The sequence below is a fragment of the Lepus europaeus genome, chromosome 13, assembly GCF_033115175.1.
Source record: "Lepus europaeus isolate LE1 chromosome 13, mLepTim1.pri, whole genome shotgun sequence".
NCBI lineage: Eukaryota > Metazoa > Chordata > Mammalia > Lagomorpha > Leporidae > Lepus > Lepus europaeus.
The window spans coordinates 97,490,861-97,517,386 of record NC_084839.1 but is presented as its reverse complement, the minus strand read 5'-3'; the positions used below and the strand labels follow the sequence as shown (position 1 = coordinate 97,517,386).

Below are 26,526 nucleotides of genomic sequence, written 5' to 3'. Positions count from 1 at the left end.
TCCCAGGTCTTGTGTCCCAGCTGTTCCAAATGCTCCAGATGTCTCCTACTCAGTGAGCTGGTTTTGAGGAGAGCTGGTATCTGGTATTTGGGAAGGACGCAATGATGGGCCCCAAAGGCGTTCAGCACCAAGCACTTCTTGTGAGGACAGGCAGCTGGCCTAGCAGTTAAGACGTCCGTGTCCCACACTGTAGTGCCTGGGTTCAAGTCCCAGCTCCACTCCACACTCCAGGTTCCTGCCAGTGCAGACCCTGGGAAGCAGCAGTGATGGCTCAAGTGGACCCGAGTTCAGAACCTAGTTCCTGGCTCCTGCCCCAGGTCCAGTCTGGCTGTCAGAAGCATTTGGGGAGTGAACCAACAGACAGCATCTCTCTCTGTCTCTCTCCTTCCCTCTTCCTCATCTTTTCCCTTCCTCTCAAATAAAAAAAAAAAAGAGCATGTTGTGAACACAACCTATTCTCCACTAAAAACCTAAAAGGATCACCTCGTTGTACAGACTCCCTAGGAAAGTGTCAGGTCAGGTGCTAAAACCCAAGTGAGGACTTTGAGGGAAATATCATAGTTCTCCTGGTGACAGATGGAGAGACCTGCTGCACCGCAGACCTGCTGGTTGCCAGGATACTTGGGCCGAGCCAGGGCTAGAGCCTCCACCCCTGGCCATAGCCCTCCTGAGCTGAGCCCATCAGTGAGCCCACGTGTGCTTTGCCTGCCAGCCTGGCTGTCCACTGGGGTCTGGACAGGTGCACAGTGGGAGTACTGGATGGGCTGCCAGCATCCCTCCCTCCCTGGAAGGCACTGCTTTCTAAAACCACCAAGGCCCCCCATCAATGCATCAGGAAGTGGAGGGGCGAGCATTGTGGCCCAGGGGGTTAAACCACTGCTTTGGACACCAGCGTCCCATATGGGAGCGGGAGTTCACATACTGGCTACTGTACTTTCAGTTCAGTTCTCTGCCGTGGATCCTGAGAGGCATCTGGGAAACCTGGATGAAGTTCCAGGCTCCTGGCTGCTGCAGGCACCCAGGGAGTATAGCAAAAGATGAAAGATCTCTCTCTCTCTCTCTCTCTCTCTCTCCCTCTCCTCTCTCCTCTCTCCTCTCTCCCTGCCTATCAAGTAGGTGAAAATAAGCATTTTTAGGAAGAAATGGAGAGAGTGGGTCAAAACTAGCATGTGTTAAGGGGGTGGCCCCGCGTGGTGTTGCATTGCTAACATGCACTAGTAGTAGGGGTATGGAGCAATCGCTTCAGTGGGATGTGTTAGGCGTCTGAGGTGGTGGCGGGTTTTAAAAGGGAGCTCCAACTTCTCTAAGACACGGCGTCCTCGTTGTCAGAAGGCGCTTCTGTTTCGTTGTCAGAAGGCGCTTCTGGCCAGGCAGCCGAATGCCACGGTGTTTGGCTCCTGTGGCCACAGGCTGGGGAAAGGCAGCCCTGTGCCTGGCTACCAGCTCTAGCAGCCACTGCACAGGTGCCATGCACCCACATCCAGGCATCTCCTGCATGGAGGCCCAAGTGGGCGGTCCTGCTCCACTCCAGCTCCATGACTGCTTGGGAGACAGCCTCCTGAGTCATTTGGGCACAGGTCTGAACAGCACAGAAAACAAAGCAGTAGGAGCTGCAGAATCTTGTTCATGGAGGACTCTGAATGGGCCAGAGCACTGGGAACTCCAGGGTAGGGTCAGCGTGGCCTAGGAACGCCTCGCTTTCTCAGCCAAGGGGTGGCTCCCTCCCCTGCCGCGCCCCACCTGGAGGGACTCGCTTGCTGGGCATTAGCTGCCTCCCTTTGCGTCCACTGTGGCCTCACCTCGGGGAGTCTGGCCCACTGTGTCCCCAGCATCACAACCCCCAGGACTCCAGTGTCCCTTATGTGTGGAAACAAATCCTCAACGCCAGAGCCGCTTCTTCCCCCTCCAGGCCAAGTCCCCGCATCCCAGCCACAGCACTCCACCGCTGTCACCGGCTCCTCGGCCCAAGGAGACGTGGCTTCACCTGGAGGCCCCCTTCCCACCCCACCCCCCCCACATTCCATGAGGCACCATTCCAGCATGTCCTCAGAGTCAGGAATGCACAGGACACGAATGAGCTAGAGCTCATGTTCTCAGCGTGACCCTAGGAGCACTGGTCCCACTGCTCAGCCGCTGCCTCAGAGGCCACTCCCCGCGGACTGGCCAGAGCAGAGTGGCTGTGCTGCCTGGCTCTCTGAGCCATGCTGTCGCCCTGCCCCAGCCCGGTTCCCCTCCAGCCAGCCTGAGCCAGACACAGCCCACGCTCTGTGCCGCTCCTGCGGTGGGAGATAGGCTCTGTGTGTTCAGACAGTCACAAGTCTTGCTCTGGGACTTCCAGGTCTCCTGGCCATGGGCATCTGGGGGCCTGGCTTTCAGCAGAAGCTGCGCTGCTCTTAGCTTTGATGTGTCCGATAGTGGCCCTGTAGCAACAGGGCACCGGCGAGAGGTCCTCCAGATGTCTCCCCTGCCCTCTGCGCTCCGCCACAAGCCCTGCCCCCATAAGCCCTCTGCCTCAGCCCACGGAGGCCATTGGCCTGTTTTAACTTCCCCTCCCCGTTGAAGGAGGGAACAGTCGCGGTTATTAATGAAAGTGCTAGCACCCCCCTCGTGTGTTTGTCCTGGGCGGAGCGCTCGTTAGGAGCCGGGCAGCCCGCACAGCCAGTCTGCGGTTGACTTGACACCAGGCGAGTCCCAACAGTGAGCTTAAGGAAAGGTGTCAGGTATAAATCTCATCTTCAAACAGCCAGCGTGCATTCCAGACTTCAGAGACGCGCTGAGTATAAAGGGCCTTGTTTCCATCCCGCCTTTCTCTCCCTGGGCTGGAGGGGGATGAAAGTGCGGGGTGTGTGCCTTCGCTTAGTCTGATAATGAGGCGAGGCTTGCGGGCACGGGGACTTGGCAGCTTTCGCGCTTCCTGTAACAGTTTTTCGTTTTTTTTTTTTTTTTCTATCCGAAGGCTGCTTAAAGACAAACATTTTTTTGTTAAACTGCTGGTAGTTCATTTTCTGCAGGAACCGTGCAATTAATCTTGTTTATATTAAAGAGACAGGTTGCCTTTGTCAGCTTTCCTGAGCTATAATTAATGAAGATCAAAAACGTTACAAAGACATAATATTTAGCTTAATGCAGATGAGGCTGGGCAACAGCTGCGTCAATTAGAGGAGCAAAAGGGAAAACAAATACCCCTTCCTTTGGAAAAACGCAGGTACTTTAGAAAGCAAGGATCATAAGGCTGCTTCCCTCGGCCAGCCTCCCAGGCAGGCCTGGTGACAGATGGGGCTTGGACATCAAATGGTGTGTGACGCCCGTCAATTATGCCTTCGGTGCAGTTGGAGGCACGGGGCGGGGCAGGGGGCTCTCCATGCTCAGCTCCAGTTTATGCAGGTGTGGGGCTGCAGATCAGAGGCCCGGAGCCCAGGGAAGTTTTCGGGGGCGGGGGGCAGCACCTCATGGAACCATCCAGTCCCCCGCAGGAGGCTGCACATGCCCCCGGGACTGCTTTCCGTAGAGCCCTTCGCTTTGAAGGGCCGTGGTGAGAAATCAAAGCAGAGTTGGCCAGGTGTGCTTGTGACTTCCCAGCCCCGTGATGAGGACTCTTGGCTCCTGCGTGGGAGTCCGCCGGGCTGCCCCCATCCTGTGGAAACCCACCTGCACAGCGCCGCGCCTTGCCCACTGAGCTCCTCTCACTCAAGGTCCCAATCACAAAAGCCCAGGCTGGAGGCATAAGCTGCAAAGTGAATCCTAAACCAGACGTCCAGCAAATCCTGGTGGCCCAACAAGGTAGCTGGGCAGAGGGAAGACGCCATCATCCGGCTCCCACCAGGGAGATTTTCATCAGTCAGTCAGCTAACCTCCTCCCCCAACCCCCCACCCCAGCAGGGCGCCAGGTGCCAGTGCCGTGGGTGGTTCTTGGCCACCAGGGGTGGGCTGGTGCATATCTGACCCTGCCAGTCCACGGTGACTCCTGGTGCACAGCCAACAGAGGGTAGGGAGCCATCTTGGTGACCACGGGAATGACCAGTGTTCAAACTGTTCGCCTCTCGATTTTACAGGATGCCTCCACGGGCGTCATTCTCACACCTCAGGTCTTAGCGGCCGCACGCCCTTGGACTCTGTGATTCTGCTACCCTAATTTATAAGTAAGATATCAAAGAGGCACAGGACGTTCGTTGCAACAGCCCTTAGAGGAGTAAAGGTTGGGAGCCCAGGTGAAGGCACTGGTTCATTTAATTGTGGCCCGTCCACATCACAGAACACCATGAGCATATGAAATGGGATGTGGTTTAAGACTAATGAAAGCTACAGAGAATGGATGGAAAAGGCAAACCACACTGCTGCCCTAATTTCATTTTAAAAGATAGGTACATCTGTACCAATAAAGCACTGAAAGAAAATGCATCAGAGTTGATGGCTTGTGCTTTTTATGGCCTTTCTTTTTTTAATTCTATGATTCTTCTATAATTGGAAACAATTCCCAAAATTGGAGAATAGTTATACTCCTTTGCATTCACATTATCTCATTTAATCCTCACATTCCAAGACAGGTTCTTCTTTTTTATTATAAAAAATATGTATTTGAAAGGCAGAGTTTCAGAGAGAGAGGCAGAGAGATCTTCCTCCCAAATGTCCATAAAGGCCAATGCTGAATTAGGCCAAAGCCAGGAGCCAGGAGCTTCTTCCGGCTCTCCCACATGGATGCAGGGGCCCAAGCACTTGGGCCATCTTCAGCTGTTTTTCTAGGTGCATCATCAGGGAGATGGATCAGAAGTGGAGCAGCTGGGACTTGAAGCAAAACATATGGGGTTGGCTGGTGCCGTGGCTCACTAGGCTAATACTCCGCCTGCGGTGCCTGCACCCCGGGTTCTAGTCCCGGTTGGGGCGCCAGATTCTGTCCCAGTTGCTCCTCTCCCAGTCCAGCTCTCTGCTGTGGCCTGGGAAGGCAGTGGAGGATGGCCCAAGTGTTTGTGCTCTGCACCCGCATGGGAGACCAGGCTCCTGGCTCCTGGCTTCAGATCGGCACAGCGCGCCGGCCGTGGCGGCCATTTGAGGGGTGAACCGACGGAAGGAAGACCTTTCTCTCTGTCTCTCTGTCTCTGCCTGTCTCTGTCTCTCTCTCTCTCTCTCTCTCACTGTCTAACTCTGCCTGTCCAAAAAAAAAAAAAAAAACATATAGGGTACTGGCACCGCAGACAGCAACTGTACCCGCTGTGCCACAGTGCCAGCCCCAAGACAGGTTCTTTTACTATTAAGATTTCCTGATGAGATAATCAAGGCATGGAGATAATTAAGCTACTTGCCAAAGGTTACACAGCTAGTGTTATGATCCAGCCAGAATTTGAACCCAAGAAATCTGGTACCAGGGTCCCATCCTCCTAATCACTCCCCTACAATGCTGTTATTAAAATTCGTTGTGAATGACTCCCTGGGGAAATGTGCCAGCCATTCACAACCTACTGAGTATTTCTGTCTAAAATTATCTTCCTGGGGACAACTGGCTGAATAAAGATTGCCAAGGGAATGGGGTGGAGGGGAGCAGCTAAGTCTGGAATCCAGAGGCCGGGGGAACTCTGTGCCAGGCACGGTCTGCCAAGATGCAGGGGGCAAACTAAAAACGCCATTCACAAACTTGCCCAGCGGAGTCCCTGGGAGCCATTTTCCGAGGATAGCTTCAGGGCCACTGGCCCCACGGAAGTGAAAGAGACCAGGGTTAGGAGGGTCCCCACACTCGGAAGAAAGAGAGCAGCTGACTGTGGCCTGTGTGTGAAATTCCTTTAAGTTCTGAACCATCAGGATGGGTAAATGCTCAGCCCGTTATTCACAATCCTTGTATATAACCATCTGCCCGCCCGGCGCTCCCCCATGCGTCTTCTCCATGCTGCTGTCAGGAAACACTCAGCTGGGTGACGTAACAAGAAAAGGCGAGTATTTTGGCTCACGGTTCTTTTCCTAGACCACTGGGCCACATGGGTGATGGTTTTCTGGCTGGGCATCACAGGGCAAGAGAGGGATACAATGCGTGTGCATATACGCCCACCTGTGCCTATGCACCCACCTGTGCTTGTGCACGCCCACCCGCGCATGTGCACACGTGGACTCTCCTCTCCCTCTTCTCACCAAGCCGCAAGTATTCAATCTTCAAGCCAGAGGGCTGCACCCTGAAGGCCTTGCCTCATCCTCCTCACCCCCCACAGGCCCAGCTCGCAACACCGCCCTGTCAGTGAGATTTAATCCTAGCAGGTGAATCCTTAGGGGCGCACACTGAAACCACAGCATCCACCTGCAGGCTCTGGGAGGACAGCCCCTGTCCTGAAGAGAGATAATGGCCGAGGACTTGGAATTATTTTTTAAGACAGATTTACTTACTTATTTACTTAAAGGGAGACTGACAGAGAGAGAGAGACAGAGAGAGAGAGAGAGAGAGAGAGAGAGAGAGATCTTCCATCTGCTGATTCATTCCCCAAATGGCTGAAATGGCCAGAGCTGGGGCGGGCTGAAGCCAGCAGCCTGGCACTCCATCCTGGTCTTCCATGTTGGTGACAGGCACCAAAAACTTAGGGAATCAACTGCTGGTTTCCCAGGAGCATTAGCAGGGAGCTGGGCGAGCACCTGGGACCAGAACCGGCGTTCTGATGTGGGACACTGATGTGGCAGGTGTGGCTTTACCCTTACACTGTGCCACAACCCCGGCCCCAGGACAGAATTCCTGGCATGGAACCCCTGCCTTTGCTCTGGGGCTGCCGTAGCTGGAGGATTTTTTAAGGAGGTGGTGAGGGAGTTGGTAGAAATGGAGTGCTGCTTCTCTCCACAAGTTACCGGAGAGGATGCGTTCACACAGAATGGGCCTGCTTTGACCCTCGTCGACTGCACGGCCCCTCGGGCCTTCAAGACGGACCTGAGAAATGTCAGCATCCTGGTGCTCTTTCGTGTCTCACTCGTAGCTTCTAGAGAAGCAGTACTTCAAGGAATATCTCTGTTCTTAATCCCTGGTCTGGCTCAACTCCAGCTGATTCTCGAGTGTGTAAAACAGCAGAGCAAAGTCTCAGGACCTCAGGACCGCTTCCTTCTGTCTGGTTTCCTCTGTGTCACACCAGTTTTCTAGGTATAGTTGTCTCCCAGTGTCTGAGAAGAACTGGTTTCAGGACCTCCCATACAGACCAAAATGTGTGGGTGCTCAAGTACCTCATATAAAACGGTGAAGTGTTCTCATATAAACTGCATACGTACTCCTGTATGCTATTAGTCATCTCTAGGTTGCTTGTAATACCTAATATAATGTAAATGCTGTGTAAATAGTTGTTGTACTGTATTGTTTATGGAATAATGACAGTCCAGAGGCAACATTTGGCTCTGGGATTGGTCTGTCTGTGGATGCAGAACCTTGTACACACAGGGGGACAGCTGCGTTTCGTCTTTGTTTCCATTACCACCACCCTACCTGAGGCCCTGATTCTCATGTACTTGCCTCCGATATCTCATCACTACAGCCACTCGACCCCACCACCCAAGTAACCTCCCGAACATATCTTGTCCCTGCCCACCCAAAGCAGCCATGGAACTTAGGCAAGGACAGGAGGCAGCTGCTCTTAGGCATGGACAACAGGCGGTCCCAGACTGGGAGCCTTGAGACAAGGGAGACACACCCATTCACCCCCCATTTTCTCACCAGAGGCACCTGGCAGACACAGTGAGGCCCAGCAGGGGGGGGTTTCCCCTGAGCTGAGGAGGCAGAATTGGGGGCTGACAAAATATCTAGAATTAGTGGGACATGACACCAGTGATGGGAGTCCCAATGTCCCAGCATGAGAGTCCCCGTGGGTCCTTGGCCTAGACTCCAGATGGCCTCGCAGAGAGTAGCTATTGTGGGGCTGAGAAGCCAGCTCAGGGTCTCAGAAGGCTAGCAAGCTTTGAAGCCCCGGCGTCGTGGCTAAGCCTCATCAACGTGTTTGGGCATTCGGCTGTGACCCCAGAAAGTTCATGCCTTTAGGAATAAGGATCACGCCTTCGGACTACAGGCAGAAACCTAGATAGACCGGTCCTAATAAAGAACAGAGCCAAACCTGACGGATTCAAGAGGATCTCCCAGTAATTTAGTGCCTAGCAGAGTAAATTCAGTGCTCTCTAGATTCCCTAATCATTGTAACGTCTGACAGCCAAAAAAACGTTACCAGACACACGAAACAGCAGAAAAATATGACCCCCAATCCAAGAAAAAGAGCAAGACAGATTCCAGGGTAACCCAGATGCTGGAATTGACGGAGACCTCGAACAACTAATATCAATGTGCTCGAAGACTTAAAGGGGAGGTTGGCCATCATGAGCGAACAGATGGAGAATCTCAGCAGAGAAAGAGAAAATATCTTTTCGAAAGGAAATTCTAGAGCTGAAACGGGTAACGTCTGGAAGGAAAAGTCCACAGGAGGACTTGAGCGTATCCTGGAGTCTGTAGAAGAAAGATGCTCTGAAGTGAAGTCAGATCAACTGAACAGTCTAATCTGGAGAAATAAGCTTTAAAAACTTCTGAGCAGTGTCCTCCCATATTCCCTACCTTATCGACTCAATGGAAACAAAATCTTGACATCCAGGGCCCTTTTCAATCAGTCTCTAAACTGCCTTCCACCCTAGTCTCCCAATACCTTTCTCATCAAACCACCATTTCAACCAAACCACAAATCAACCCCTGGTATAACCTTGCCTTCAACCTGGGCGCACCTGAAACTGTCTCCTCTGTCCCAGGTCCTTGAGACAATATCAAATCCCACTTCATCCAGTGTGCCCAACTAGCAATGTGGTTTATCCTAAACTGATGAAAAATGAGAAAAATAACAAGGAAAAGCCCTCATTTGTGCTCCTTTATGAAAATATTCATGGTCCTCCCTTCACAATCACTTGTGTACTGCATATTATTAGACTGTAGGTACCTCGAAGGCCATTCTGTCTTAACTTTGTACTCTAGTACCTCAATAGCCTCTTAGACGGTAAAAATATCTGCTGAGTTAATTGGGCTATAACTGCAATATAATAAAGTAGTTCTAATATTGTGTTGCCAAGGACTTTCACTGCGTGCAGGAGATCTAAGAAAACCTCATGGACTGGTAGGAATGTAAACCCTTTAGAAATTATTTATATGGGAGCTGTGTTGTGGGATGGTGGATTAAGACATGACCTGTGCTGCTAGCATCCCGTATGGGTTCTGGTTCAACCACTGGTTGACCCATTTCCCATTCAGCGCCTGCTGGTGTTCCTGGGAAAGCAGCAGAGGATAGCTCAGGTGCTTGGGCCCCTGCCACCCATGTAGGAGACTGGGAAGAAGCTCCTGGTTCCTGGCTTCAGCCTGCTCCAGCCCTGGCCATTAGGGCCACTTGGGGAATGAATCACCAAATGGAAGATCTCTCTCTCTCTCTCTCTCTCTCTCTCTCTCTCTCTCTCTCTCTCTCCCCTCCAATAAATAGATAAATCTTTGGGGAAAAATAATATATATATGATATTTTACAGTTGGTGAAATAGAAGCCCTTAGTGACATGTCCTACCCAAGCCCCATCCTGGTCCAGAGCTGCTCCTCTAAATCACGTGATCTCTCTGTGTGTCAGTGTCCACACAGGGTGATAAACAGGGGTGCATGCTAAATGACGTGATTTTTCCATGTGTCAGTGTCTACACAGGGCAATAAACAGGGCGCATATGGGATCTGGAAGAATGAATTTCAAGCATGCATTAGGATTCTGTAAGACTCACACCCTTCCAAAGATGTGTTTTATATTGGTTTCCTTCCAAGCATTCCAAAGCTCGCCTTCAGTTAGCACAAGGATCATCCAAGGTCACACCCGCCTCCAGGAGACAGCCCACACCCAGTGCCATGTGGATTTGCAGGTGCAGGGGCCTGGTTCTGGATGACTCTGCAGGGCTGTCCCCCTGCTGGGGCTGTGTTGCAGCCAGCTTCCCTCTCTGCACACGGTATTGATCCCCAAGCTTTGCCCTTTCAGCACCAAGCGTTAAATCTTCAGCTCCAGGAAATTTGACCCATGAAGGGGCAAGGGTGACAACCTGGAGAGGGCTGGCAGGCAGCTCCAGCAGAGCAGAGATCATGGTAAACACAGGCGTCACACCCGTGGTGCACACGTAGAGGCTCGTGGCATGATGTGGGGGTTGGGGAGCCACTCTGCTCTCGGAACACTGAACAGGTGGGCAAAGCCATCTGAAACAAAGCTGCTCTATAACCAAGCGCTGACTGTCCTGTAATCTAGCAGACATTCTGTTTGTATGGGTTAATGTGCTTGAACATGTGATTTGCATATCCATTCCCATCATCAGGAAGTTCAGACTCTGAAGTTGAACCACGAATGTTGTGTAAGACATACATGAGGAAGTGCACCTGTGAGAGGGAAGCCGTGCATGCACTCTGCCTTGCCAGGCTGGGCCTGTCCCTGTGAGCGCTAGCTCCCCTCCCAGCTGGCGCCTCCTTCACACCCTGAGCGTCCCTCCCTCGGCACCCAGGCCCAGGCAGAGCTCAGAGAGCATCCCACCAGGGATGCCCTGTCTGTCCAGGTTACTGCGCCCAACTCCAGATTTCCAGAGAGACCAGCTCTACCTACTCTCTGGTTTCTTCAAAAACGTCAAGAAATGAGGGCGCTGGCCCCAGGCGCTCACAGAATCTTGGATTTGGGAGGGAGGTGTCAGTCATCCTGAGGTCTGTGTCCTGCCAGGTCTGCTTCAGGGGCGCCAAGGAGGCCGAGCCCTGGCGAATCACTGGCTGCATACGTACTTATTTCAGCGGTGTTTTTCTTTGGGGAGAATGAGCGCAGCTGTTTTCCATAGGGCAAATGGGGCTGCAGGGGAGAGAGGGAGAGTCACCTAGTGACCCCCAGGCTCTGTGCTTGAGGGAGGACTAGATTCCGCATCCCCAACCCAGTCCTTTAACCTCAAACGACGCAGGAATCGCCTCGCAGTCTTCAGGGGGAAAAAATGTCTTCATGATGAAGTTATCACGAGTCAGGTGCTGCTCTGGAAGCTGGTTTCTAAGGCTGAAGGTGGCAAGAGGATGGAAGTTTCTTCTTTTTTTAAGATTTATTTTATTTACTTGAAAGAGTTACAGAGAGAGGTAGAGACACAGAGAGAGGTCTTCCATCCGCCAGTTCACTCCCCAAATGACCACAATGGCCAGAGCTGCACCAATCCGAAGCCAGGAGCCAGGAGCTTCTTCCAGGTCTCCCACGTGGGTGCGGGGGCCCAAGGACTTGGGCCATCTTCTGCTACTTTCCCAAGCCACAGCAGAGAGCTGGATCAGAAGTGGAGCAGCTGGGACTCGAACCGGCACCCATATGGGATGCCGGCACTTCAGGCCAGGGCTTTAACCCACTGCGCCATAGCACCGGCCCCTAGGATGGCAGTTTCAAAGAGTGATCAGCTGCACCAGGTTCACTGTGAACCTGCCAGTCATCATGTGTGAGCAGGGATGGCCAGGCCACAGTGTCTGCTAACTGAAAAGCAAGATCATCAGATACTGTGTGTGTGTGTGTGTGTATGAGAAAGAGAGAGAATTCATACCACACTTTTTTCTCTCTTTTTTTTTTTTTTTTACAGTTTATTTGCATTTATTTGAAAGGTAGAGTGACAAGCTGAGACAGAGAAAAAGGGGGCACTCTTCCATCCACTAGCTCACTCCACAAGCCAGGGCTGGGTCAGGCTGAAGCCAGGAGCCAGGAACTCCATCTGGGTTTCCCAAGTGAGTGGCAGGGGCTCAAGTACTTGGGCATCTTCTGCTGCTTTTGTACGTGCATTAGCAAGGAGCTGGATCCGAGGCAGCAACGCGAGGACTGAAATCGGTGCTCGAGCACGGGGTGCCAGCATCCCAGGTGTGGCTTAACCTGCTGCACCACGACCCCAACTCCTGCTTTGTTCTTTAGACCATTTCCTTGCTTTTGTTAAAGATAACCTATACTTACAATTTTTAAAAATCAGGCTAATCCTCCGCCTGCGGTGCTGGCACCCCGGGTTCTAGTTCCAGTGGGGGCGCCGGATTCTGTCCCGGTTGCCCCTCTTCCAGGCCAGCTGTCTGCTGTGACCTGGGAAAGCAGTGGAAGATGCCCCAAGTCCTTGGGCCCTGCACCCGCATGGGAGACCAGGAGAAGTACCTGGCTCCTGGCTTCAGATCAGATCAGCACAGCGCGCCAACTGTAGCAGCCATTTGGAGGGTGAACCAATGGAAGAAAGACCTTTCTCTCTCTCTCTCTCTCTCTCTCTCTCTGTCTAACTCTGCCTGTCAAAAAAAATATATATCAGGCGGTATTGAAAAGTGTGAAGAAGAAAGCATGGGAAACAATTCTTATTCTCGCACACAGAAACAGCCAGTAATAACGTAAATGGACATCCGGTGTGTGTGCACACTGTGTGGAGCCTTGGAGGAGCTCCAGGAGTGTGGCTGTTGCCACCGTGGTGAGGACCAAGGATGCAGACCACAGAGAGGCGATCATAAGGGGCTCTACGTGGACAATAGCATCTTCCGCTCACCCCTTCACACTTTCAGTTTTAGTGTATTAAGTGACCTTTGGCCCTTTAAGAATTGTGTGTTGGGACTGGCGTTATGGTGCGTTGGCTTAAGCTGTTGCCTGCTGGCACCAAATATCTGGAGCATTGTAGCACCAGTTCAAGTCTCAGCTACTCTGTTTCTGATGCAGCTCCCTGCTAATGCACCTGGGAAAGCAGCGGAAGATGGGCCAAGTGCTTGGGCCCCTGCCACCCACGTGGTGACCCAGACAGAATTCCAGGCTCCTGGCTTCGGCCCGGCCAGCACCAACTGTTGCAGCCATCTGGGAAGTGAGTCAGCAGATCTAAGGTCTCTTATCCTCACTCGCTGTCTCTCCCTGTCTCTATCACTTTGCCTTTCAAGTAAATAAAAACAAATATTCAAAAAAAAGGAAAGAAAAGAAAAGGAATTAAGTGTTGCTCCCAATTTTCTTGACGTCGGTTTCTGGGAGGTTTCTGTGCGCGATTCAGCACCAGGAGACTTCACTGAGCCTCCCGCCCCCATCTCCTGCGAGCCCTGGGCCCATGCTGGTGGGGGTCAGCTGAGACACTGTCACTGCCACACAGAGCCTCTTGCCTACCTGAGTGTCAGGTGTCCCTGCAGAGCCTGCGACTCAGAGAAGGGAGACAGGGAGCACACAGGTGCCCGCATTTGTGCCGCAGCACCTGGAACACGTCCATGGTGCCGTGCAGCTCCGCTAGGAGAGGGCCAGGCTGTCCCCGGGGACAGCGAGCTCCTGGCAGGCACCCAGACCTCGGATTCCTTCATGCCAAGGATTAACACTCCCAGCGCCCGTGCAGTGATGGAACACGCGGTGAGCTACGAATCATTAGCTAGGTTGAATCGCCTTTTACTTAGAGGGAGGATACGGTAAAACAGGGGCTGCCCTGGGCACCCCCATTGCACTCCCCCACACTGAAGCCCCATGCAGTACCTGTCCCCTCGTGACGTGCTCGTTGCACTGGGCATCCTCCAGCTCGCCCTCACTGTCGCATCTGTCACAATGTCGTCCTTCTCCCAGACGAGTCGTAGTCCAGTGGATTATCTACTTGGAATCCATGGCGTTTTGAAAGAAATACACCTCAATTTTTTTTTAAGATCTATCTATTTATTTGAAAGTCAGAGTTACACAGAGAGGGAAGGAGAGGCAGAGAGAGAGAGAGAGAGAGGTCCTCCATCCACTGGTTCATTCCCAAATTGGCCTCAACGGCCAGAGCTGGGCCGATCCGAAGCCAGGAGCCAGGAGCTTCTTCCAGGTCTCCCTTCGCAGGTGCAAGGGCCCAAGGACTTGGGCCATCCTCTACTGCTTTCCCAGGCCACAGCAGAGAGCTGGATCGGAAGTGGAGCAGCCAGGACTCAAACCGGCGCCCATAGGGGATGCCAGCATTGCAGGAAGTGGCTTTACCCGCTATGCCACAGTGCCGGCCCCTCTCAATTTTTAAAGTTACTTGCTTTTTCACTTTCCGATCATTCCCGTGCTTTTTCCTGGCATTCTTCATGGTCAGCAGTTAAAACGCTGGCAGCAAAAAGAAGCCAATGTATTCCTTCTGCCAGACCTCTAACGGCTCTCCTTAAGACACCAGCCCCTTTTTAAGAATTTAATAAATTAACAGTTCTCGAGGCTTTAGTTTTGTTGAAATGTAATTTTACTTTGGTGCCAGTATAAATCCAGTTGCAAACACTTTGGCGTCTCTTGAGGGCTCTTGGCATGGGAATAAATAAAGAGATGGCACTCGAGCTGCTAGAGGAGTGAGATGCATATGAAACACCTAGTAAAAGGTGCCTCCAAGTGAGACGTGCCCTCTGGGCCCTGAGAGAGAGAGAGGGCTCAGCCCCACACGCCATGCACCGGGGACCCATGCTCCATGGCACCCGAGGGCGAGGCCGCCCCACCAGCAGGCAGCCCCGTGAGTACCCAAGGCCATGACTCCCTCGCACGCTCGGGGGTCCACAAGCTCCACCCTGTACTACCGTAAACAGACGGCATGGGCCAGGTTTGTTTTGGTTTTCTTTAAAGATTTATTTATTTGCTTGAAAGGCAGATTTACAGAGAGGCAGAGGGGGGGGGGGAGAGAGAGAGAGAGAGAGAGAGAGAGAGAGAGAGAGAGAGAGAGAGAGGTCTCCCATTCACTGGTTCATTCCCCAAATGCCACAACTGCTGGAGCTGGGCCAATCCAAAGCCAGGAGCCAGGAGCTTCTTTTGCGTCTCCTATGCAGGTGCAGGGGCTCAAGCACTTGGGCCATGTTCTACTGCTTTCCATCTTCTCCTGCTTTCCCAGGCCATAGCAGAGAGCTGGATCAGAAGTGAAGCAGCCGGGACTCCAACCGGCGCCCATATGGGATGCCAGCACTGCAAGCGGTAGCTTTACCCGCTAGGCCACAGTGCCAGTCCAACGGGCCAGGTTTTTAAAGTCTCCAGACTGGTATAATTTGGTGACTGTGGAAACTTGGCACCTTTCTCTCATGGGAACCATCCAGCTGTGAACCAGCAAGGATGCCTTGGGCCTCGGGGTGGGGAGCGTGGCCTCTGCTCTGGAGCTCACTCCCTGTGACCTGCTTCGTGTCACAGCTCCTTTCTCTGCATGGCAGGAGCCCTGCGCTCCTGGTCCCGGTCCGTGCGCCTGGAGCCTGGTCCTGCTGCACCGCCCCGTGCTGGCCCCACCTTTGGCACTTAGCAGGGGCTGGTGAGCACTAGCAAGTGTGAGAACATTCCCGTCCCTTCCCAGAGCGCAGTGAGAACAGCGGCCCCATCAGGCAGCAGAATCAGCTCCATATGATGCTGCCATGCCAGACTGTCTTCCGCTCTCTGCAGGAAAATCTCACCCTCCAACAGAGGACTGTGCTTGTGCACAGTGCACTCAGGACTTCAAACTGTGATGCTTTGCCCTCTGGGAAATGGGCAGAAGAGCGCCTGTCTCCCTCCTGAGAGGCGACCAAGACTCAGGAAACACAAGGCCAAGGTCCCTGCTCAGGGCAGCCCAGCTGTGCCCACACACACAGGGTGCAAGGGAGGAGGCCGCTCAGCCCGCCCCGGGCCCAGAGAGCAGACAGCAGCGTGAAGCAGAGACAGACCCCCATGACCACGTGTGCAGGGACTCCACACACCAGGCCAAAGAAAACAGACCACACGCCCTGCCCCGACATCTCCTGCCGACAGCGAGGCGACAGCCCGTCGTGTTGGTTCTAGATCCTTCGGACTGGCCCTTGCCCGTTGCAGCCGGGACAGTGAGCCCGCTTTCCAGTTCTTCTTGAACAAGGGTACTCAGGGAGGAAGGGGATGAATGGGGTGTAGCTGTACCCCACTGATGTGCCACGTAACCGATTGAAGCCAGGAATAAGAAGCTTTGCTCCCAAGCTGCTGAGCCTGAGCACGGAGGGCTCTGAACACATCCTGGGCAGGTGGGCGGGTGTCCTGGCTGCACGGACATGGCGTGTGCTGTGGGATCTGCCCTCCTGCAGGCCTTCCCGGCACTGAACTTGAAAGCAAACGAAGAAAAACAAATTCTCTTTCAAACCGGTAGAACGAGACCCTGAGTTTGACAGGAAGGATCCAAATTTACGAGTTGCTCGATTCATGCTGGGACTCGAACTTGGAGGGGGGGTGGTAAAGTCCTCTCTGAAGGGGACACTTGGTGGTTATTTATAGGCCTGTGCCCTCCAGGTCACCCGCCTGCTGAGACGCCGCCGCTGTGCTGGGTTCTGTGCAGGCCGGCGAGGCTGTGTCGGGCAGGGGAGATCTAATCCCGGGACCAGGGGCACAGAGACCGTCATCTGCTTGGGAACAAGCAGAGTCCTCCCCACTCAAGCTCATGAAGGCAGGGCTGCCGCTGAGGGTCCCCGCCACCCCCGGCATGCACGCCACCCTGAAGTTCTGGGGCGTGAACCCTCCATGGGAGTCCCAACCGCCACGGCTGTGCCTTGGAGTTCGGCTGCCTTGATGTTGAAAGGGGAGCAGAGATAAGAGGGATGCTCCAGAAATCTTCAAAGGCCACTGGGGCGTGGGAGGCGGTGGAGGAATCTCCACCTCAGCCTCACTCCTCGGCGACCCCCCAAGTGAGGCCTTCCTGGGAAGGGAGGGGGCAGAGGGACGCTGGCCCCCTCCAGAATCGTCCCACTACCACAGGTCCGCAGGGGTGGGATGAAACCCCGCTCACGCCACTCTGAGCCCGGCCCTTTACCCACTGGTTCCTGTTAGTGCCCAGCCTTTGTCTGCGGTTCCCAGACCCCTCTCCCCGAGGCTGTGTCCAGAGGCAGAGAGGCAGGCAGATCTGGGTTGCCACCCCAGCTCTGTCTCTGTGTGACCTCAGGCAAGTCACGCAGCCTCTCTGAGCCTTCCCAGACTGCAAGGATTAAACCGGGAGGCCTGACATTCAGAGGGCTGATGAGCAGTCTGGCTTAGGTAGGCCTCCAAAGACACTCTCCAGCCGAGAGGTGGGGCTCCTGCCCACAGCAGACACCCCTGCAGGTGTCACTCCCACGCACAGAAGCCTTGAAAAAAATCCAAGAAGTTTCCCAGGCGTTCTCCCAATGCCCATCACATGAGGCTGCAGCTTCCCCAGCTGGTGGGGATAGTGGCTGAGTGCCGGGTCCCTCCTAGGGGCAGTTTTGCCCACCACCCCCTGATAAACCTGCACCTGCCGACAGGCCACCTGCTGCCCGCCCTTGCTGAACGCCCAAGTTGCTTCCTGTGCTGGGAGGAGGCCCGGCCCTGGGGCACCTGGAGCAGGACGGCAACTTGCCGGAAGTAGGACCACACACCACGCTTGTCTTGGCTTCTCCTCTGAGCCGTTGCACGTGCTGCGCGGGGGAATGCGCCGGGGGTAAGCTTCATGGCGAGCAAGCTGCAGCTCCCCATGCACTCCAGCAATCTTTCCGAAGTGACTTTGGGGAAAGCGTTCCCTGAGGGGAGCCCTGGACCCACATTGCCACTTCTCTTCCCCTTAGCACCCACCCATGGCTGGTGTGGGAAGGGGTTTGCACTCCCAAAACTTCATTTTTTAAAAAAAGTGTATTAGGGAAAAACTGCATGAGTTTCAATTTTTTTTTTTATTGAAAACTTCTGTTTTCCATGAACTTTTGAAATTCCCTCCTATGTAACATCCATGGCCACTGCCAGCAGGCAGGGTGGGTGCAGTTCCCCAGGAGGCCTGGGGAGGGAGCCGCTGGGAAGCCTAGACGAGATGGGAGGCTGCCTCCTTCCCGCACAAGGGCTGGCCTCCGGGAGGTGCAGGAGACAGAAGCCCCCTGAGAACCTACTTACATCCGATGCAACCTCGGGACCACCCCAGGCCCAGGAAACAACCGAAACCCACTTGTCAAGTGTAACCCAAGCAGAACACAAGTGAACAGCGAATAGATGGACCCTGTGGCTTACTAATGCAATGGAATACTATTCAGCAATTTAAAAAAGAAACAAACCACCAGTTCTCACAACACAGAGGAATCACAGGTGTTCTGTCCGGGAGAGAAGCCAATCGCACGAGTCGTTTATAGGAAAGTCTGGAAGATGCAAAATCTGCTTTAATCTCCAGTGACAAAAACTGGACTGGAGGCAGCCCGATGAAAGTGGGTCAGGAGTGGGCTGCACAGGGCGTGCATTGCCATAGTCATCAGCGTGGACACTGGAAACGTGTGAATTTTATTGTGAGTTAATTACACCTCAATAAAGCTGGTTATTTTTAAAATTATAGTCTTAGCAGTAAGAATAAAAAAAAAAAAAAGCGTGCAGCATTCATCAGGGGAGTAAACCCACAGGCTCCGGGAGACATGCAGAGGCTGAGAGCCGACTCCCACATGACTGCGCCAGCCCACACCTGGGCCGCTGTGGGCAATGCGTCGCCTGCCGGGCACGGGCAGCCCGAAGCAGCTTCTCGCTCACCCTGCACCCAGACAGCTGCACCCTCACGCTAGCTGGCCGTGGGGCCGGACGGCCGGTGCAGAAGGTGAGCCTTGAGAGTCAGGCCAGGCACCAGCCCCCTCCTTCTTCCTCTTTTCCTTTATGCATGGGAGAGGGGAGTGCGGCGGTGGGCAGGCGGGAGCTGCATGCCTTTGGCCCTCTCATGCCCTCAGCCCCCTTCAGAGGCAGCCCAGGGGGCCTCCGCCACCCAGGTGGGAGCCTCTAAATTACCCACAATCACCCTCCTTGGAGGAGCAGCAAGCCCTTGGCCAGCCCCTGGGGGTGCTGAATAATGACAGCAATCATTTCCACGCCTCCTTGGTGCCCTGTTGGCACAGGAGGCAGTTTAGTTTCTTGGGCTTCCCTACCTTGGAGGACGCTGTCGCCATGGGAGCAGCATCCTCTGGCCAGCTGGCCAGTCTGGGACTGCAGCCATGTGTCTTGCACCATAGGTTCGAGAACCACGTGTGATGGGGACACAGGTGCCGCATCTCCATCACGCTGAGTGTCCTGGGGCCAGGGGAAGAGTGAGGCGGGGAGGGAGGTGACAGACGGGCTGAGAACGTCACTTTGCAAACACCCTCAGGACAAGAGCTGCGGGGGCGCTAGGCACAGCAGCCCCTTGGCAGGCAACAGGAAAGACAGGTGATGCCTCCACAGTGCCTCTGAGGAAATAACTCATCCACCTGTGGCTAAGAGAGGACGATAGAGCAGTTACCCTAGAGGGGACACACTGTGACCTCCCGTCCCCACATGGGACGCGCCAGCCCTGGCCCATGCTGCTTCCTCTTCCTTTTTCTCTCCTTTTCCATGTGGTTCCTGGCTGACTCCTGGACACCCATCCTCCTTGGGGCCAGGTGCAGTCCTCTTGGCCTCCCCACCCCACCCCACGACACCCGTGGGCTCCCGCTGCACCCATCGTGCAACCCTGTCTCAAGGTTTATCTCAGTGCAATGTTTGCCTCTCACATGCTGATGAGGCTGCACTGGCAAGAACTGTGTTGACGTGCTTATTGTTCGGCTCAATAAATATTACACACAATGACAAACAGACAAGAATGGACAGATGGACAGATGAAGTGCTGGTGGGTGGATGATGGATGGATGGACGGATGGATGGGCAGATGTTCAGACGGGTGGACCAATGCAAGGATGGACATCACAGATTCAAGGGCTGTGGAGTGCCTGCCATTTAGTCTCAGCAAAATTTCGTGTTGATATAGTTACGTTGATAGTGAAGCTTCCATTTGTCATTTAAAGCAATGCATTCCAGTTAGGATCATGTCCTTGGTTCCACCCTGAAAACGCTTTCCCTGGGTGTTGATGAGGCAAGAAAGTAGGGGTGGTTTCCCAAGCTTGCCTGGTCCTGGCTTACAGGAGACTCAGCTCCGAGGCAGTCGGTGGAATGAGACTGCGACCCTGCCTCTTCCCGACGGGAAGTCTGGACTTGGATAGCTGTGATGCTCTGACCTGCTGCGGGGCTGCTGGCCAGCCGCGCCCTTCTCACCGCCGGCAGCAACACCGCACACCCCATTCCGTGCCAGCTGCTGCAGGGAGCGCTGCCTTGTCCAGCCTCTGCACCAAGGCCTGCACACCCGTGCAGTAACACAGGCCGGCGCGAGAGACCCGTGCGATGCACGGGGTGAGGAGGCTGCTGTGGCAGGAGGCCTTGGGCCCTGGCTGTCCACTGGACTTCCCGGCGTCCTCACCGGTGTATAGGCGGGGAAGTAAGACTGACGCGGAAGCCGAGGCAGCCAGGAAGATGAACTAGGACGGATGCTTTCCACCGTGGGTTTCCTCACTCTCTGTTGCCTGTCTGGGTTCTGCTGAAGAGCAGCCAGGCCACTTGGAACTCTGAACAGTCCCACGTGCACCCTAGGAGTAAACCAAGTGAATGTGTTCTGCATTTCATTTATCTTATGTGTGCAAGGACAGCTATGGTCTTCTGTGCATTTTTTCCGGGAAAACAAACCAATAAGAAGCAAACATTTAGCCCAGTGGTTAGAAGGGAGCTTGGGATGCCCACAACCCACAACTGACCCCTGACTGTAGCTTCCTGCTGAGACAGACTGGGGGTGGCGGAGCAGCAGGTGATGACTGAAGTAAGGTGAGACCCATGAGGGAGCTCTTGGCTTCAGCCTGGCCCAGCCCCGGCCATTGAGGGCATCTGGGGAGTGAAGCAGTAGATGATAGTGCTCTCTCTCTCTCTCTCTCTCTCTCTCTTCTGTGTGTGTCTGCCTCTCAAATAAACAACATCTAAAATAAAATGTTTGGGGCCGACACTGTGGCCTAGCAGGTAAAGCTGCCACCTGCAGTGCCAGCATACCATGTGGGCACTGGTTCTAGTCCTGGCTGCCCCACTTCCAATCCAGCTCTCTGCTGTGGCCTGGGAAAGCAGTAGAAGATGGCCCAAATCCTTGGGATCCTGCATACGTGTGGGAGACCAGGAGGAAGCTCCTGGCCTCTGGCTTGGGATCAGCGCCCTCCGGGGCCTGGCCAGCCTGGGGGCCCTGTGCCTGGCCCCTCTGCCCTGCGGCTGCTCAGCCGGAGTGGTCCTTTGATCTGTGAGACTCTGTGCCAACTGGCTAAGGGGGGGACCCTCGTTCCAAAATCACTGAGTCTCCAGCCAGTGCCACTGAGCCCTGGACCCCTCCCCTGCCCCTCTCCAGAGGGACCTAATCTCACAATCTCACATTAATTAGCACCCCCCCCCCACCATGCTCCCAGCCATAAAAATCACATCAAGATGGGAGTGTTGTCAGCTGCTCCCATGATGACCTCGCAGCCCCTGGTAGGGAATGAAGTTCTGTCTTTGCTGGAGGGAAGTGGGGGCCTCCTGGGGAGGCTGAGGCATCCTGAGGGGGGGTGTAGGGAGGAGGAGGCCACCAGCAGCCTCCCCACAGCTCCTCCTGGAGGAGGCCAGGGCCTGGCAGGCAGCAGAGGACGGGTGGGTGTGGCTGGGAGCCCCAGCGACCTCCCATGGCAAAGGCCGGCTCCCCAGGAGCTGGGTGGGCCAGTGACAGGCCTCCCTCTGTTAGGGTGCCTGCCAAGCACCCCAAAGGTAATCTGGGCCCCATGTGGCTAGAGGAGCATGGACGTTCACAGCAGCGCAGACATGTTTTGAGACGCTCACGTACTCATATTTGTTTGATAAGCAATCAATAAGTGAATGAAGGAACTAATTTATGCCGTCGTGTTTAGCTCTGTTCGTGGGAAGAGGCTGAGAGTTCAGGAGGGAGAGCCAGCTAAAGCCGTCTCCCCGGGTTCCCAAGGGGAATTCACTATTAATTATCCATGAGAGGCCGGTGCTGTGGCATAGCAGGTTAAGCTGCCACCTGCAGTGCCGGTATCCCATATGGACACTGGTTCGAGTCCTGGCTGCTCCACTTCCAATCCAGCTCTCTGCTGTGGCCTGTAAAAGATGGCCCAAGTCCTTGGGTCCTTGCACTCGTGTGGGAGACCTGAAAGAAGCTCCTGGCTTCGGATCAGTGCGGCTCTGGCCGTTGCGGCCAACTAGGGAGTGAACCAGCGGAGGGAGGACCTCTCTCTCTCTCTCTCTCTCTCTCTCTCTCTGCCTCTCCTCTCTCTGTGTAACTCTGACTTTCAGATAAATAAATTTTATAAACAAAAAAAAAGACTGAAAAGTCATACATGATGCCAAGCATATTAATTAAAAAAAATTATACATGAAGCCCCAGCCCGGGGCAGCCAGCCAGACAGCACCTCTCAAGCCTCAGTGTGCACCAAGGCACCAGCAGATCGGGTTGAAACACAGATTTCCAGGCAGTGGATCTGGGCAGCCTGAGACTGCATTCCCGGCAAGCTCTTGGGTGTTCTAGAACAAGGTCCCCTTCTGCAGGGCAGGGCTGGGCAGACTGAGCGACTTCTGCAGGCTGACCGCAGTCTCTGGGAGAAGGGGATCGGGGCTACTCCTGGCCAGGGGAAGACTACGAGTTCCTGGACTGGCCCAGGGCAGGGGTGAGAGGGCAGCTCTGGGCCCAACTGCGTGGGTTTAAACCAGGCTTGAACATCCTTTATCTTAAATGCTGGGGACCAGAGTGTTTCAGACTCCCAGGTTCTCCGATCTGGGAGCACTTGCACGGGTTTCACCAGAACAGCCCTCATCCAAATATCGAAATCCAAGATGCGCCGGACTCTGAAACTTTTTGAGCATTTATGTCAACATTTCCAAAAGCTTCAGATCTGAGAATTTTGGATTGAGGATTCTTGGCTGAGGGAGGCTCAGCCCTTGTGTGGCTGTGTCCTTGGAACTGGGGGCGAGGAGGGAGAGGCCCAGAGCAGGGAAGTCGAGATGGGCCACCTTGCCTGCAAAGGGCTGGGTGGAGGAAGAATCCCTGTTGAATGATGGAAACATACAAGGAACAGGTGTATATCGATGTGGGGAGGGGGCTGAGTCCCCTGTGGGCAGCACTTTGCCGATCCCTGAAAAGGACTGTGTCTGCGGGTAGAAGAGACATTTGAGACCCCTGCCCCCCGTCTTGCGGTGGCCATCAAATGACAGGGACTCAGAGCGAGCGCGAGGCAGGGAGGACGCCCCTTGCTCAGCTCCGGTGCAGATGGGCAGGGCTGCTGGCACTGGGAAGTCCTCAGAAGCAGGACCCACACCAGGGAGCTGCCCCCAGCTCCCCTCCCCAACAGCGCCTACCGCTCCCTGAGAGTTGGCAACAATAGCAAAAATACATCCAAAGCCGCAGACTTTTTGTTTCACTTTGTCTATGTATTTGTTTTGCTTTTGTCTCTTTGGGTTTACCTGGGAAGATGTTTAATGAGCCCCTGACTAAATGCTCCTGGTTGACACCATGGGTGCGGGTGCGGCAGGCCCAGCGCTCCCCAGCGGTCAGGGAAACCCTCCAGGACTCAGCTATAATTGGAAGCCAATTAAGTGAGAAGCCATTATTAGGTGCTTGGAAGGCCTCCAGGCTGTGGACCGCGCGGGAGCCCACCTCTGCTAACCCTGCGGTGCTGAAGGCCAGGCTGGGGTGGGGGGCGGGGTGGGGGGCTGACAGAGCCTGTCCCCACGCACCGCACTGTGGTGCCGGCCTTTGTGGCACCGGCCCCTGCCCCTGGCGGCGCTGCCTTCCTGGCTGCCCCTCAGTGCCTGCCCCAGCTTGCCCTTGCTAGAAGGAAAGCAAGCGCTCAGCGAGTTCACCGCTGCTGGCTGCAGCGCGTGCTTCCATCTTGCCCCAGCCCAGTGAGTGTTTTCCGGAGAGGGGAACACAGCACTGAGGTGCGGGCAGTGAGGTAGGGCATGGAAAAAGGCAGCTGTTGTAGCCCAAGAGACTCCGGAAGCCCTCGGGATGGAGCTCCCTGAGCGAGGCTCCCACAGGGGGAGCCTGCACACCCCAGAGCTGGGCACTCTTCCCCAGCTGGCTAGCCCCAGGGCTGCCGGCTCCTACAGCAACCTAGAAGGTGCATTGCCAACCCCAGGGCCCCCACTTTCCCTCTCTTCTCCCCGTCACACAGCCAGTACACGTGGCCCCCGCACCCTAACTTCACTCCCCGCCAGTCTCCCCCGGATGTTTAATGGGAGTCAGTGCAATGGAAGGCTTCACACGTGTGGTCATAGGGGTGCACCTGCTGCAGAGCCCCGAGGGGGCACTCAGGCACTGACGCTCCAGAGGACCTTTTCTTGGCCCTTGTTGGTTGCAAGTGACTTGCTTAAGGCCCGGCCTGGTTTTTAATCCAGCCTCTGTCTCTGAAACTCTCACCCAGCAAAGCCTGAAGTCCTAGATGTCTCAGGAAAGATTGTCTGGGTGCCTCTGTCTCCCCCAGCCCCCACCCCATCACACCAGCCATGCCCTGACTCCTGACTTATAAAGCTCTCCCCTCTTTCTCCAACTTAATTTCTTTTCTTTCAATAAACAGTCTCTCTCATGCCTTTAGGATGGGACAGGGACAAGGTTCAGGGCTGGGAGGGAGTCTGCGGATCCCCCATTCCCAGGGTCTCCTGCCTTTTTTGTGTCTGCTTTGGGAATCGCTGGTTTCCACGACCAGGTTGACTCCATAAGGACGAGGGCCTGGTGGGGGCTCCCAAGGCCCAGGGTGACTGTTGGTCTAAATCAGCGGTGGGTTCCAGAAGACTCCGCACATACCTAGCCTCTGCCTATCAACGCAAGGCAACAGTGACCCAGCGTGGCCCTGGGGAGGGGAACGTGGTGTCCTTTGTAGAGCTGAGCTGAGCAGTGCCCAACTTGTGGGTCAGCTTGCTCTGATGGAAACACAGATCTCCCACTGGGGGAGTGAGAAAACGCCCCTCCTTCTGTAAAGCAGTGAGTTACTGTGGTGGTCGGCCAAGGGTCTGGTGCCCGGGCTGTGGCCGTCCTCTGTTCGTGACGTTGCTGTGTCACCTTAGGCAAGTCGCTTAGCCTCTCTGGACTTTTGTTCTCTCAGTTCTAAAGTTATACATTCTCTTTGATGGATGAGCATCCTTCATGGGGAGAGGGAAGACCCTCCCAAGGGGGGGGCCGGGGCTGGCCGAGCCAGAGCAAAGGGCCAGGCCCCGATTCCTCGCATGTTCCCAGGGCCCTATTGCTGAGCCCGAGAATCAGGACCAACCTGAGGCACCTGATGTGGAAGGACACATTTTCTCAAACTGTGAGCACATTCTTTTAAACACTTCTTTTGTTTATTTATTTGAGAGAGTTACACAGAGAGAGAAGGAGAGGCAGAGAGAGAGAGAAGGAGAGAGAGGTCTTCCATCCTCTGGTCCACTCCCCAAATGGCTGCAGTGGCCAGGAAACCATGTGGGATGCCGGCACTGCAGGCGGCGGCTTGACCCGCTAGGCCACAGCCCCGGCCCCAACCGTGAGCACATTAACCATTAGCCACCAACCCCAGATATGGCAGGAGGCTCCTCGCACGCCCCAGGCTTCCCCCCAGGGCCTCTTTCCAGGAAGCATGTGGTGCTGCCAAGAGCCACCGAGGCTGCCGAACCCATCCCGGCACAAGACTCAGCTCCACCCCTGCTGCAAGCTGTTTCCCACCCTGCTTCCCGGGGCGACACAGAGGAGGCAGCTGGAGCCAGGGCGGCGGCCACCGCCGGCGCCCACCCGGTCCTGAAGGGCTGTGTCTTTCAGGTGAGGCCTGAGCTGAAGATGGTCCTCGAGGAAGACTCGGCGTGGATGCCCTGGCTCCCCGTCCTGGTGGTGAGTAGGTCCCGGCACTTCACCTGCCTGCACCCTGCCCCTTGGCAGCGGTGGGAGCAGGAGCCTCCCATCCGGCCCCATCCCTCAGGAGTGCATCACCTCGCCCAGACCAGGCCTGCCCGCGACTGAGCCCTACCCCGGGGCTCAGAGCACACGCGTTTATTCCAGGGCTCCCTCTGTGAGGGCGTCAAGGCCAGAAGCGTCCCCAGTCCTTGATGGCCCTGTGACCCACAGCCCCTTGCCTGGCTGATGAGAAAGATGCAAAAGGCCCCATCTGCTGGGCTCCCCCTGGGGTGGGCTAGGCTAGGCTGAGGCACCGCATGGCCACTGCTCTCCAGGCTCAAGGGAGGGGCTGCCTCATCCGTGACCTTGGAGAGCAGTGAAGAGAGAGGCGTGGGGGATTAGAATGTGGGACAGGCCTGCACCCGGGCACAGGCCCGCAGCAGCCACAGATGGCAGGTTCTGGCGGGGGGCTTCGGGGAGGCAGCGGTGGCCGTGCCCGGCTGATTCGCCACAAGTCACAGGGAGCTGACCTCACATGAGCCTCACAGTGACCGAGCTCACAGAGGAGCCCCCCGGCACCTAGGGGGCCTCCTGCAGACCCACCCTGGGCTCCTGGGCCCCAGGGGAAATGGATGTGTTTCCTAGCAGTCAGATCACCCCCCCCCCCTTTTGTGGCAGGTGTCCCTCGTGTGCTCGGCCAGGGCGGAGTACACCAACTGTGGGGAGAACGAGTACTACAACCAGACCACGGGGCTGTGCCACGCGTGTCCCCCCTGTGGGCCAGGGGAGGAGCCCTACATGGTGAGGAGCAGCTGAGCCCTGGCGGGGTGGTGGCGTTTGGCGGTGGGTGGAGGTCCTGTCCATGACTCTGTCCCCTGAGCTAGCAGTGCCGTGCCAGTGGTCACCCAGGTGACCAAGCCAGCTGGCTGGTCCCTGGATATG

The 26,526-nt window shown here is 55.2% G+C and overlaps 1 protein-coding gene across 1 annotated transcript in view; it reads left to right on the top strand.

The window, feature by feature from the left end:
* EDAR (ectodysplasin A receptor) overlaps positions 1-26,526 on the top strand; it is a 72,672-nt gene that overhangs the window by 25,525 nt on the left and 20,621 nt on the right. Inside the window, exons 2-3 of the mRNA XM_062208808.1 lie at positions 25,513-25,581; positions 26,263-26,385. Of these exons, the coding sequence (XP_062064792.1) occupies positions 25,531-25,581; positions 26,263-26,385 (174 nt within the window). The 5' untranslated portion in view covers positions 25,513-25,530. The remainder of the gene's footprint in view (positions 1-25,512; positions 25,582-26,262; positions 26,386-26,526) is intronic.